General features: G+C 53.6%; 1 protein-coding gene across 1 annotated transcript in view; it reads right to left on the bottom strand.

Annotated features, from left to right (window-relative positions):
• Window positions 1-4735, bottom strand: part of LOC132815116 (cadherin-2-like) — a 213676-nt gene extending 208941 nt beyond the window's left edge. The window contains exon 1 of the mRNA XM_060823890.1: window positions 4400-4735. Within this exon, the coding sequence (XP_060679873.1) occupies window positions 4400-4450 (51 nt within the window). The 5' untranslated portion in view covers window positions 4451-4735. The remainder of the gene's footprint in view (window positions 1-4399) is intronic.
• Between the last annotated feature and the right edge of the window lie 10207 nt (window positions 4736-14942).

Genomic DNA, 14942 nt, shown 5'->3' with positions numbered 1-14942 from the left:
AAGCCCTTTCTATTCATATACCCATCCAGATGCCTTTTAAATGTTGTAATTGTACCAGCCTCCACCACTTCCTCTGGCAGCTCATTCCCTCCCACACACACACCACCCTCTGCTAGAAAAAATGAGACTAGATTATATTCCCTACTGTCTGGAAAGAGGCCCTTCGGCCCAACAAGTCCACACCGACCCTCTGAAGAGTAACCCACCCAGACCCATTTTCCTCTGACTAATGCATCTAACACAATAGGCAATTTAGCACGGCCAATCCACCCGACCCTGCAGTGGGGTACCCGAGGGATCAGTGCTGGGACCGCAGCTTTTGACAATATATACTTATGATATAGAAGATGGTATTAGTAATAACATTCGTAAATTTGCTGATGATACAAAGCTGGTGGCAGGGTGAAATGTGAGGAGGATGTTAGGAGATTACAGGGTGACCTGGACAGGTTAGGTGAGTGGACAGATGCATGGCAGATGCAGTTTAATGTGGACAAATGTATGGTTATCCACTTTGGTGGCAAGAACAGGAAGGCAGATTACTACCTAAATGGAGTCAAGTTAGGTAAAAGGGCAGTACAAAGAGATCTGGGTGTTCTTGTACGCCTGTCAATGAAGGCAAGCATGCAGGTACAGCAGGTAGTGAAGAAAGCTAATAGCATGCTGGCCTTCATATCAAGAGGCTTTGAGTATAGAAGCAAAGAGGTTCTTCTGCAGCTGTACAAGGCCCTGGTGAGACCGCACCTGGAATATTGTGTGCAGTTCTGGTCTCCAAATTTGAGGAAAGACATTCTGGCTATTGAGGGAGTGCAGTGCAGGTTCACGAGGTCAATTCCTGGAATGGCGGGACTATCTTATGTTGAAGGATTGGAGCGACTGGGCTTGTATACCCTTGAGTTTAGAAGACTGAGGGGATCTGATTGAGACATATAGGATTATTTAAGGATTGGACACTCTGGAGGCAGGAAACATGTTTCCACTGATGGGTGAGTCCCGAACCAAAGGACACAGCTTAAAAATAAGGAGTAGGTCATTTAGGACAGAGATGAGGAGAAACTTCTTCACCCAGAGAGTGGTGGGTGTGTGGAATGTTCTGCCCCAGAGGGCAGTGGAGGCCCAGTCTCTGGATTCGTTTAAGAAAGAGTTGGATAGAGCTCTCAAGGATAGTGGAATCAAGGGTTATGGAGATAAGGCAGGAACAGGATACTGATTGAGGATGATCAGCCATGATCATATTGAATGGGGTGCAGGCTCGAAGGGCAGAATGGCCTACTCCTGCACCAATTGTCTATTATCTTTCGACTGAGAGAGGAAACTGGAGCATCAGGAGAAAACCCACGCAGACACGGGGAGAACGTGCAAACTCCACACAGGCAATCACCCGAGGCTGGAATTGAACCTGGGTGCCTGATGCTGTGAGCCGCTGTGCTGCCCCAAAAGATTGCCCCTTAGATCTCTTTTATAGTCGTGACAGCTCTGTACATTAAACAATTCCAAATTCATTAGCCTCTTCCCCTTAAATAGAAACCCCTTACTCTGAAATTAGGAGTCCATTCAGTCACCCTGTCTGTGCTGACTCTTTGAAAAAGCTATCCAATTAGTCCCCACTCTCCTCGCCCTTTTCCAATGCTGTACATGTTGTTTTCCCCTTCAAGTAATTTTTTAAGTTATTCATGGTTATACTAGAGTTTCAGACAGTGTCCCCCAGATTATAACATCTGACCGCACTTTAAATAAAAAGTCCTCAGAAATTGCAGGAGAATCTTATCAGGTTTGGCAGCACCTGTGAAGATTGTGAACATTTTGAGAACTGAAGCTAGGTGACCGGACTCAAAACGTTAACTTTTTCTCTCTCTCTCTGCACTGACAATTTTTCTTGTCAGAGTACAATTGAAATAGAACTCTCATGGAGAGGATTTCCACATCTTCCTCGGTGTTAATTAAAGACATATGATTATACCATGGCTAACACTGCCATAACAAATAAACTCTCAAGAGGCATACCCAGTGAGAAAGTAGGTTATTTTCAAATGTGTCCAATGTTTGGGTACCAGACAAACGATCTTAACTGGGTCAAGCAAATCACTTGTCAGGCTGGAGCTGTACTGTGGGAACAATTCAATTCGAAGTGTAATGCATCCCTGATCATTCCATTTGAATAGGACAAAGCAGTTAAATGATTTCATGCTTAAAGGAATTTGATTATAATGCAGTATTTCAAACAATTCTATTATTAGGCATGTGGAGTTTTAAAAAATCGCATGGATCGGGGTGAAAAACATAGCACATTTTAACCATGGTAAACAATTTCTCTAGAAAGGTCTCAAAACATTAACCTCTGTTTTATCTCCACAGACGTGCTAAGTTTCTCCTGCGATTTCTGTTTTGGTGTTTCCAGATCGAGGTTTCCTTGTTTCGGTTAATTGTGATAAACCCCAGCCAAACACTGCTCGGATCTCCAGAGTTAATTTACACAAGTTCAGTCCCCACATCCTGCACACTTCAGCAAATTGTAGCCATCAGCACTTTGCTCACATGTAGATCGGAAGGGGTAAGGGGACGGGTCAATTTAGGATGAAAATGCTTAGCAATTCTGATCAGTTTGGAAATGCAGAGGTAAGACAGATTACTTCTGGTTACAAAGCAAAAAGGAAGCTGCAGTTCTGGGATTTAAATTTAGGTCTCAAAACTTGAGCTTGTTTGTAAAGTAAGAATCTAGAGTGCAACTTAACAATTGTGAATGAGGCATTGTGAAAATACCGCTCCAAACCGAATGAAAGGGCTCAATAAAGAGAAGGTTGCATTGTGATTTAAATCAACAGGAATGGGCAGTTAATGGGGAAATTGCTGATGTCCTAAATGCCAAACATTCTCTCCCCACCCCCACCCCCCTTCTTGGAAATATCTGGGGCTCACCAAGTCGCTGGGAGGTCTCTCTCCACCACTCAGTGCAACCTGCTAGAGAATTAATCAGGAATGCAATTGAGTTTTAAAACTGCAGAGCTGCAGATTAACAGTAACGAGGTTTAACACCAGTCAGCTGGAAGGTGTACAGACAGGAGTCGCCAAGCACTCTGCACTGGGCGGCTGTTCCACTTACACAACGCCGAAAATACGCCGCATGTTAAAGACAATACAACCCCTATGGCTAACCCACCCGAACGTGCAAAGTCTTTCCAGTTACAGAGATCCTTTGCAATGCAAACCTCCCGAACCGCAGGATTTTTTTTTAAGAAATAAAGTTTATTTCTAAAATGCAATGAAATCAATAGTTTGCAACGTAGCCACGGTGTGTGTGTGTAAGGACTGTAGAATTAATCTCTCCAGAAAGATATTCACAAAATGCACCTCCCCACCCCGTCTCTCTCTCTCTTTGTGTAAGTTCTGCCCAGGTCTCAGTTTCTCTCAGGATCTGTGCAGAATTCCTCTTCCCTGTATTCAATTGTACCCCTCATAGTGGTGTCTGGACTGATTCTTCTCTCATTGTCTGAGGGGGTGGGGGGAGGTCTATGCCCCAATTTCTCTCCCCTTTATTCAGTCTTACCGCCCCCACCCTCCAGGAGAAGATTTCCTGGGTCTCATTTGAGTGTTATCTCAGTCTCTCATCCCCAACCACCCTCAGTATCTTCCCCCCCCCCCAAACACACACACACACTGGGATACTGATCTGCCCCAGGGTATAAGGTTACTGTACTTTTGTCCCTGAATCTCTATGGCCTGCTCTTTTCTCTCTCCATACCTCTCAGATCCCACTCCCCTCCTCATCTTCTGCCCCTCTCAGGCTCCCTCAGCTATACCTCTTTTTGCACAGTATGCATCTTTTTACCTCTACGTGTATGTCTCTCACTGCCTTCCTTGTCTCTCTCCCCTGTACCCACCTCTCTGTCCTGTATTTTTCCTGTACCTCTCTCTCCTTCTGCCCTGCATGTATTTCTCTGCTAGCTCCTCTCTCTGTCCTGTATCTTTCCTGTACCTCTTTCTCCCTCTGCCTTTACCCCTCCCTGTATCTATTTCTCTCCTGTATACGCCCCTCTCTCTCCTCTATTTCTCTCCAGTACCCCCCTCTCTATCCTGTATCTATGCTGCACCTCTCTCCCTCTGCCCTGCATCTATCTCTCTCCGAGCTCCTCTCTCTCTCTGTGCTGTACCTCTGCCTTTCCCGTCTACCTCCCTCTCCCCCAGCTCTGTTACCCCTCTCCCTCTCTAGCCTCTATCTATTTCTCTCTGGTACCTCTCTCTCTCTCTCTCAGTCCTGGTCCTCTCTCTGCCCTGTATCTTTCCTGTACTCTAGTCTCTCCTCCCTCTGGCTGGAAGCGGGCAGATGTCCTCCTGCCCTGGATATCCACCCTGAGCCGCAGCCCCGGGAGAAGGTGACCGGGACCAGCCGCCGCTCACTCACCCTCAGTGCCGCCGCCAGCAGCAGCAGCGCCGCCGCCCCGAGAGCCCACATGAGGCACAGTCCGCCGCCGCCCTGGAACCGGAGGCGGCCCCCGAACGCTTCGCTTTCACTCGGCTCTGTCGCTCCCTACGTGCCGGTGTCCGAGTCCCGGCTGCAGGCTTTACCCCGGCCGCCTGCCGGTTCTCACTCTCCCGCTGCCGAGGGATGCGCTGTTTGCGAGCGGAGTCAGTGGAATACACACAATGGGAGCCGCTCGCTGTCTCTGTCTGTGTCTAACTGCGGCAGCAGCTCCCTCTCTCTCTCTCTCTGTATCCTAGCGAGAGCTCAGAGCCAACTCTCTCTCTCTCTCACACACACACACACCCTCTATTTTCCTGTTTCACACTCCCAGAGATCACGCTCCAAAACACTCCACCCCCTGGACCAGAACTCACTGTCTCCAACACAACAACAACTCTCACTGACCTTCCACACACACACACCCCTCACCCCCCCCCCCCACACACCCCCTCACCCCCCCCCCCACACACCCCTCACCCCCCACTCTTCCCCAACCCCCCCTTCCCCACACACACACACCCAACCACCCTTCCCCACACACACACCCTTCCCCACACACACTCCCTCTTCCCCACACACACACCCCTCACCCCCCTCACCCCCCCCACACACACACCCCTTCCCCCACACACACACCCTTCCCCACACACACACCCTTCCCCACACACACACCCTTCCCCACACACACACCCCTCACCCCCCCACTCTTCCCCACACACCCCTTCCCCACACACACACCCCTCTTCCCCCCCCACACACCCCTCTTCCCTCCCCACACACCCCTCTTCCCCCCACACCCCCCCACACACCCCTCCCCCCCACACACCCCCCACACCCCCACACCCCCCCCACCCCCCACACCCACCCCCACCCCCCCCCCACCCCCCCTCTTCCCCCCCACACCCCCCCACCCCCCTCTTCCCCCCCCACACCCCCCCCACCCCCCTCTTCCCCCCCACACCCCCCCCACCCCCCCTCTTCCCCCCCCACACCCCCCCCACCCCCCTCTTCCCCCCCACCCCCCTCTTCCCCCCCCACACCCCCCCCACCCCCCCTCTTCCCCCCCACACACCCCCCCACCCCCCCTCTTCCCCCCCACACACACCCCCACCCCCCCTCTTCCCCCCCACACACCCCCCCTTCCCCCCCCCACACACCCCCCCACCCCCCCTCTTCCCCCCCACACACCCCCCCTTCCCCCCCCACACACCCCCCCTTCCCCCCCCCACACACCCCCCCACCCCCCTCTTCCCCCCCCACACCCCCCTCTTCCCCCCCACACACCCCCCCACCCCCCCTCTTCCCCCCCACCCCCCCTCTTCCCCCCCACCCCCCCCCCTTCCCCCCCCCACACACCCCCCCACCCCCCCCTCTTCCCCCCCACACCCCCCTCTTCCCCCCCACACCCCCCTCTTCCCCCCCACACCCCCCTCTTCCCCCCCCACACACCCCCCTCTTCCCCCCCCACACACCTCCCATTCCCCTCTTCCCCCACACACCCCCCTCTTCCCCCCCCACACCCCCCTCTTCCCCCCCCACACCCCCCTCTTCCCCCCCACACCCCCCTCTTCCCCCCCCACACCCCCCTCTTCCCCCCCCCCACCACACCCCCCTCTTCCCCCCCCACACCCCCCTCTTCCCCCCCCACACACCCCTCTTCCCACCCCCACACACCCCCCCTCTTCCCCCACACACACCCCTCTTCCCCCACACACACCCCCTTTCCCCCACACACACACCCCTCTTCCCCCCCACACACACCCCCCTCTTCCCCCCCCACACCCCCTCTTCCCCCCCACACACCCCCTCTTCCCCCCCACACACCCCCCTCTTCCCCCCCCACACACACCCCCTCTTCCCCCCCACACACACCCCCTCTTCCCCCCCCACACCCCCCTCTTCCCCCCCCACACACCCCTCTTCCCACCCCCACACACCCCCCTCTTCCCCCACACACACCCCTCTTCCCCCCCACACACACCCCCTCTTCCCCCACACACACCCCCTCTTCCCCCCCACACACCCCCCTCTTCCCCCCCCACACCCCCTCTTCCCCCACACACACCCCCTCTTCCCCCCCACACACCCCCCTCTTCCCCCCCCACACACACCCCCTCTTCCCCCCCACACACACCCCCTCTTCCCCCCACACACACACTCTTCCCCCCCACACACCCCCCTCTTCCCCCCCCACACACACCCCCTCTTCCCCCCCACACACACCCCCTCTTCCCCCCACACACACACTCTTCCCCCCCACCCCCCTCCCTCTTTCCCCCCACCCCCCTCCCTCTTTCCCCCCACCCCCCTCCCTCTTTCCCCCCCCCCCACCCCCTCCCTCTTTCCCCCCCACCCCCTCCCTCTTTTCCCCCCCACCCCCTCCCTGTTTCCCCCTCACCCCCTCCCTCTTTCCCCCATCCCCTCCCTCTTTCCCCCCATCCCCCTCCCTCTTTCCCCCCATCCCCCTCCCTCTTTCCCCCCATCCCCCTCCCTCTTTCCCTCCATCCCCCTCCCTCTTTCCCCCGACACACACACCCCTCTTCCCCCCCACCACACACACCCTTCCCCCTTCCCCCCCCACACACCCTTTCCCCCCCCCCCACACCCTTCCCCCCCCCACACACCCTTCCCCCCCCACACACACACCCTTCCCCCCACACACACACCCTTCCCCACACACACACCCTTCCCCCCCCACACACCCTTCCCCCCCCACACACACACCCTTCCCCCCCCCACACACACACCCTTCCCCCCCCCACACACCCTTCCCCCCCCACACACACACCCTTCCCCCCCCACACACACACCCTTCCCCCCACACACACACCCTTCCCCACACACACACCCTTCCCCACACACACACACCCCCTTCAGGCATAGACCTTCACTCTCCTGTGCTCCCTTTCTCATGTTAATCGGATGTGGCCCTTCGGACCATCTCATCGGTACTGCCAAACGTGCACTGCTACCTACACTTTCCCCACAGCTTTCAAAGTTCTGACATTTGAAGTACTTTCTTTGAAAGGAAAATAAAGGTATCCCACCTCAGCTCCCCCTCACAGGCTGAGGATTACAGATCCCCGACACAAAATATGAAATGATGTTCCTCAAATTGCCTCGGAACCTCCCGCATTCCCCACTCCCTAGTGCCCTCTCCGCCCTCCCTCCCTCTCACACTTTCCCCCGCCCCTTTCCCCTTCCGCCCCTCCCCCCTCCCACTTCCGCCCCTCCCCCCTCCCACTTCCGCCCCTCCCCTTCCTTCTCCCAACCCCTTCCTCACCCTTCCCTCCTTCCTCCCCTTCCCCCCTCCCCCTTCCCCCCTCCCCCTTCCCCCCTCCCCCTTCCCCCCTCCCCCTTCCCCCCTCTCCCTTCCCCCCCCTCCCTTCCTCCCTCTCCCTTCCCCCCTCTCCCTTCCCCCCTCTCCCTTCCCCCCTCTCCCTTCCCCCCTCTCCCTTCCCCCCCCTCCCTTCCCCCCCCTCCCTTCCCCCCCCCCCCTTCCCCCCCCTCCCTTCCCCCCTCTCCCTTCCCCCCTCTCCCTTCCTCCCCCTCCCTTCCCCCCTCTCCCTTCCCCCCTCTCCCTTCCCCCCTCTCCCTTCCTCCCCCTCCCTTCCCCCCTCTCCCTTCCCCCCTCTCCCTTCCCCCCTCTCCCTTCCTCCCCCTCCCTTCCCCCCTCTCCCTTCCTCCCCCTCCCTTCCCCCCTCTCCCTTCCCCCCTCTCCCTTCCTCCCCCTCCCTTCCCCCCTCTCCCTTCCTCCCCCTCCCTTCCCCCCTCTCCCTTCCCCCCTCTCCCTTCCCCCCTCTCCCTTCCCCCCTCTCCCTTCCCCCCTCTCCCTTCCCCCCTCTCCCTTCCCCCCTCTCCCTTCCCCCCTCTCCCTTCCCCCCTCTCCCTTCCCCCCTCTCCCTTCCTCCCTCTCCCTTCCTCCCCCTCCCTTCCCCCCTCTCCCTTCCCCCCTCTCCCTTCCCCCCTCTCCCTTCCCCCCTCTCCCTTCCCCCCCCTCCCTTCCCCCCTCTCCCTTCCCCCCTCTCCCTTCCCCCCTCTCCCTTCCCCCCTCTCCCTTCCTCCCCCTCCCTTCCCCCCTCTCCCTTCCCCCCTCTCCCTTCCCCCCTCTCCCTTCCCCCCTCTCCCTTCCCCCCTCTCCCTTCCCCCCTCTCCCTTCCCCCCTCTCCCTTCCCCCCCCTCCCTTCCCCCCTCTCCCTTCCCCCCCCTCCCTTCCCCCCTCTCCCTTCCCCCCTCTCCCTTCCTCCCTCTCCCTTCCTCCCTCTCCCTCCCCCCTTCCCCCCCCTTCCCCCCTCTCCCTTCCCCCTCTCCCTTCCCTCCATATTAGACCCACTATCCACCCTCCCTCATCCCTTCAATCCTCTTTTCTCTCCTTCTCTCCTCATTCCCTCCCTTCCCCCTTTATTTCCTTTCCATATATTTCTTCCCCATCTCTCACTCCTCTGTCTATTGTTTACCTTGTAGCCTTCTCCCATCCTTCCCTCTACCTCTGTTCTCTGTTAACACTTCCCTGTCCATCTCTGCACTCTCCCACCATCGCCCTCTATCTCTCTACGTCTCTCTGAGCCTCTCTCTTTCTCTCTTCTTCTCTCCCCGCTCTCTCCATTTCATCTGTCCATCTATCCCTCCCATCCTCAATCCATCCCCTTCTTCCCTCTGCATTGTTCAGCCTCCCCCCCCCCCCCCCCCAGTTCTTCTCTACTCTCTCACCCTCCTCTTGCACAGTCACCAAATATCCTTCCATCCCTCTGTCTCCCCTTCCCCCATTCTGTCATTTTCTTCTGCCCCTTTCCATTCCTCCTATTTCACCCCTCTCTAGTCTCTTCCTCTTCTTGCTCCTTACCCTACTATTGCTCTCCGTCCGCTTCCTTTCTCTCTCACACCATCCTTTTAGTTCTCATTTTCCCTCCTTTGTTCTCTTTTTCTTCATCCCTCACTCCATTTATTCTCCCTTCCCTCTCCTGCCTATTTTCCCCTGTTAGTTTTCTTCCCCGCTCTATTCCCACACATCTCCCTACCTATTTTCCCCCCTCCCTCCTTTCTTCCATGACTTTCTCCCTCAATTCATTCTTCCCTGTCCTCCCTCTGGATTCTCTTTTATGTTTTCTCTCTCTGCATTTCCCATTACATCTCACACATTGTTTGATTACGACATGAAATTCAATCAGTAGGATGTTCTGTCATATTCCATAGAAGGAGTTCACTTATTCCGTTGGTCCAATGCTGGCTATATAGAGGTTTACAAAATTATGAGAGGTGTGGATCGGGTAAATAGGCAATGTATTTTCCCTGGGGTCAGGGAGACCAGAACTAGAGGGCATAGGTTTAGGGTGAGAGGAGAAAGATATAAAAGAGACCTACGGGGCAACTTTTTCACTTAGGGAATGGTGCATGTATGGAATGAGCTGCCAGAGGATGTGGTGGAGGCTGGTACAATTGCGACATTTAAGAGTCATTTGGAAGGGTATATGAATAGGAAGGGTTTGGAGGGATATTGGCCGGGTGCTGGCAGGTGGGTCTAGATTGGGTTGGGATATCTGGTCGGCATGGACGGGTTGGACCGAAGGGTCTGTTTCCTTACTGTACATCTCTATGACTCTGGTTCTTTGAAAGTTACCCAATTTATACCCTCCCCTACCTCTCCCAATCTCCCTCTCATCTCTGCCCATCGACCTACAAGTTTAATTCTTTCAAATGGTCGACAAAGACTTAATACTTAATAGTGCAGTATCCTCACAGCGTGACAGAGAGTGATGCTAACAGCGTGGGTTCAATTTCTGAATCATCTGAGGTTAGCATCAAGATACCTTCTACACCTCTCCCCTTGCCTGAGGTGTGGTGAACTTCAGGTTAAACCATCACAACTCATCTCTGTCTGTCTGTCTGTCTCTCTCTCTCTCTCTCTCTCTCTCTGTCTCCGTCTCCCTCTCTGTCTGTCTGTCTCTCTCTCACACACACACACAATTGGTCGTAGAATCATACAGCATGGAAATAGACCCTTTAATCCAACTAATCTATGCTAACCAGATATCCCAAATAAACCTAGTCCCATTTGCAAGCGTTTTGCCTTTATCCTTCTAAACCCCTCCTAATCATATACCCATCCAGATGCCTTTTAAATGCTGTAATTGTACCAGCCTCCACTACTTCATCTGGCAGCTCATTCCATACACGCACCACCCTCTGTGTGAAAAACTTACCCCTTAGGTCCCTTTTTTCCCTCTCCCCTCACCTTAAACCTATGCCCTCTAGTTCTGGACTCCCCCTCCCCAGGGAAAAGACTGTCTATTTATCTTCTCCATGCCCCTCATGATTTTATAAACCTCTATAAGGTCACCCCACAGCCTCCGACGCTCCAGGGAAAACAGCCCCAGCCTGTTCAGTCTCTCCCTATAGCTCAGATCCTCCAACCCTGGCAACATCCTTGTAAATCTTTTCTGCACCCTTTCAAGTTTCACAACATCTTTCCTGGAGCAGGAAGACTAGAATTGATGCAATATTCCAAAAGTGGCCTAACCAATGTCCTGTACAGCCGCAACATGACCTCCCAATTCCTGTACTCAATACTCTGACCAATAATGGCAAGTGTCTGTAACAATGTCTCCACCACCCTTCTATCTGCGACTGCACTTTCAAGGATCTATGAACTCGTATACCAAGGTCTCTGTGTTCAGTAGCACTCCCCATGAAGTCTAACAGTCCCCTCTGGGATTTTGGCAACTTGACCTTATCTGATAGTGTTGTGGAGGAGCCGGTGTTGGACTGGGGTGGACAAAGTTAAAAATCCCACAACACCAGGTTATAGTCCAACAGGTTTATTTGGAAGCACACTAGCTTTTGGAGCGCTGCTCCTTCATTAGGTAGCTAGCGCTCCGAAAGCTTGTACTTCCAAATAAAGCTGTCGGACTATAACCTAGTGTTGTGTGATTTTTCACTATACTTTACTAGCTAATGTTCCAGATTTTATTGTGTTAACAATCATAGCGAAGCTATCAATATTCAACTTTTATATTTAACATAGCAGATTAATACTTGAAACTTTCAGAGATTAAAAATCGTGTTAAAAGCACTCCACTGACTGATGTAATCACCACCGGAAATCTACAAAACCAACTGAATTAGAATTACCATTTTAATTGAGAGGCACTGTGGTTCAGTGAGTCAAGGAGTTTGGAACACACGTTTGCACAATAGCCTCAATATTAAGAAACAAAACATTGCCTACAGCTATCCAGCTTGGGAAAAAAACAATGGCTCAAACATCAAAACCCAGAAAGGAACCGTATACGCTCGGTTCTGATATAACGCGATAATTCTGATCCTGTGTGATCCCGCATTATAAGAAAATTGTGGAATAACAGCACCGTTTAAACTAATGGGGCCGGAATCACGGTATAACCAATACAGGTTAGGAAAGTTTAATATAATAGTCTAAATTCTTCAATCACATCAAAGCCAATTCACATTCAAAACACACACATTATAGCAGAACAGATTGTATCAACAACAGGGCTTTTGCCCGAAACATCCAATCTCCTGCTCCTCACGTGCTGCATGACCTGCTGTGCTTTTCCAGTACCACTCTGATCTTGTATCAACAACAGCCTTCAAGTAACAAAGAGAGAAAGAAACATGGATTAATAACGGCAAGGATACTGAACGGTCTTCTCTCTCTTGTTCTCTCAATCTGAAAAACCAGCGTCTGGTGAAACAACCATTTGGAACAGCAGGTATTCACAGACAATTCAAGATCTACTAACCTGACCACTGCTAAAGCAGCAAGACAATGGTTTAAAAGTCGAATACTTCAAGGACTCTATGAACTCAAAACTGCAAATGACTTTAGCTCCCTCTCTGTATTGATACTCCCCTTTCTTTTTAAGTTTATTATCTATTTGTATTCACATAGGAACATAGAAAATAGAATCAGGGAGTATATCTGGATTAGTGGTGCTGGAAGACCACAGCAGTTCAATCGAGGAGCAGTAAAATCGACGTTTTGCGCAAAAGCCCTTCATCAGGAATAAAGGCAGTGAGCCTGAAGCGTGGAGAGATAAGCTACAGGAGGGTGGGGGTGGAGAGAAAGTAGCATGGAGTACAATAGGTGAGTGGGGGAGGGGATGAAGGTGATAGGCCAGGGAGGAGAGGGTGGAGTGGATAGGTGGAAAAGGAGATAGGCAGGTAGGACAGGTCATGGGGACAGTGCTGAGCTGGAAGTTTGGAACTGGGGTGAGGTGGGGGAAGGGGAAATGAGGAAACTGTTGAAGTCCACATTGATGCCCTGGGGTTGAAGTGTTCCGAGGCGGAAGATGAGGCATTCTTCCTCCAGGCGTCTGGTGGTGAGGGAGCGGCGGTGAAGGAGGCCCAGGACCTCCATGTCCTCGGCAGAGTGGGAGAGGGAGTTGAAATATTGGGCCACAGGGCGGTGTGGTTGATTGGTGCGGGTGTCCTGGAGATGTTCCCTAAAGCGCTCTGCTAGGAGCTGTCCAGTCTCCCCAATGTAGAGGAGACCGCATCGGGAGCAACGGATACAATAAATGATATTAGTGGATATGCAGGTAAAACTTTGATGGATGTGGAAGGCTCCTTTAGGGCCTTGGATGGAGGTGAGGGAGGAAGTGTGGGCACAGGTTTTGCAGTTCCTGCTGTGGCAGGGGAAAGTGCCAGGATGGGAGGGTGGGTTGTAGGGGGGGCGTGGACCTGATCAGGTAGTCACGGACGGAACGGTCTTTGTGGAAGGCAGAAAGGGGTTGGGAGGGAAATATATCTCTGGTGATGGGGTCTTTTTGGAGGTGGCGGAAATGTCAGCGGATGATTTGGTTTATGCAAAAGTTGGTAGGGTGGAAGGTGAGCACCAGGGGCGTTCTGTCCTTGTTACGGTTGGAGGGGTGGGGCCTGAGGGCGGAGGTGCAGGATGTGGATGAGATGTGTTGGAGGGCATCTTTAACCACGTGGAAAGGGAAATTGCGGTCTCTAAAGAAGGAGCCATCTGGTGTGTTCTTGGTGGAACTGGTTCTCCTGGGAACAGATACAGCAGAGGCGGAGGAATTGGGAATACAGGATGACATTTTTGCAGGAGGTAGCGTGGGAAGAGGTGTAATCCAGGTAGCTGTGGGAGTCGGTGGGTTTGTAAAAAATGTCAGTGTCAAGTCAATCATCATTAATGGAGATGGAGAGATCCAGGAAGGGGAGGGAGGTGTCAGAGATGGTCCAGGTAAATTTAAGGTCAGGGTGGAATGTGTTGATGAAGTTGATGAATTGCTCAACCTCATCGCGGGAGCATGAGGTGGCGCCAATGCAGTCATCAATGTAGCGGAGGAAGAGGTGGGGAGTGGTGCCGGTGTAATTACGGAAGATCAACTGTTCTACATAGCCAACAAAGAGACAGGCATAGCTGGGGCCCATACGTGTGCCCATGGCTACCCCTTTGATCTGGAGGAAGTGGGAGGATTCGAAAGAGAAATTGTTAAGGGTGAGGACCAGTTCGGCCAAACGACTGAGAGTGTCAGTGGAAGGGTAATGTTGGGGACGTCGGGAGAGGAAAAAACGGAGGGCTTGGAGGTCCTGGTCATGGCGGGTGGAGGTGTGGAGGGATTGGATATCCATGGTGAAGATGAGGTGTTGGGAACAGAGGAAACGGAAGTCTTGGAGGAGGCGGAGGGTGTGGGTGATGTCTCGAACGCATGTGGGGAGCTCCTGGACTAGGGGGATAGGACAGTGTTGAGGTAGTTAGAGATGAGTTCAGTGGGGCAGGAGCAAGCTGAGACAATGGGTTGGCCAGGGTGGTCAGGCTTGTGGATCTTGGGAAGGAGATGGAACCGGGCAGTGTGGGGTTCCTGGACTATGAGGTTGGAAGCTGTGAGTGGGAGATCTCCTGAGGTGATGAGGTTCTGTATGGTCTGGGAGATGATGGTTTGGTGGGGTCATGGTCGAGGGGGTGGTAGGAAGAGGTGTCCTTGAGTTGGCGTTTGGCTTCAGTGGTGTAGAGGTCAGTGGGCCAGACTACCACTGCGTCCCCTTTATCTGCTGGCTTAATGGTGAGGTTGGGATTGGAGGGTGAAAGGGGTAGACAGGTTGAGGCGGTTAATGTCCCAGCAGCAGTTGGAAATGAAGAGGTCGAGGGTGGGTAATAGGCCAGCACAGGGTATCCAGGTAGATGCAGTGTGTTGGAGGTGGGCGAAGGGGTCCTCGGAAGGTGGGCGGGAGTCCTGATTGTTAAAGTAGATTAGATTACTTACACTGTGGAAACAGGCCCTTCGGCCCAACAAGTCCACACCGACCCGCCGAAGCGCACCCACCCAGACCCATTCCCCTACGTTTACCCATTCACCTAACACTACGGGCAATTTACCATGGCTAATTCACCTAACCTGCACATTTTTGGATTGTGGGAGGAAACCGGAGCACCCAGAGGAAACCCACACAGACACGGGGAAGAACGTGCAAACTCCACATCGTCAGTCACCTGAGGTGGGAATTGAAC

The sequence above is a fragment of the Hemiscyllium ocellatum genome, chromosome 4 (genome assembly GCF_020745735.1).
Source record: "Hemiscyllium ocellatum isolate sHemOce1 chromosome 4, sHemOce1.pat.X.cur, whole genome shotgun sequence".
Classification (NCBI taxonomy): Eukaryota; Metazoa; Chordata; class Chondrichthyes; order Orectolobiformes; family Hemiscylliidae; genus Hemiscyllium; species Hemiscyllium ocellatum.
This window is presented reverse-complemented; position numbering and strand designations above follow the sequence as displayed.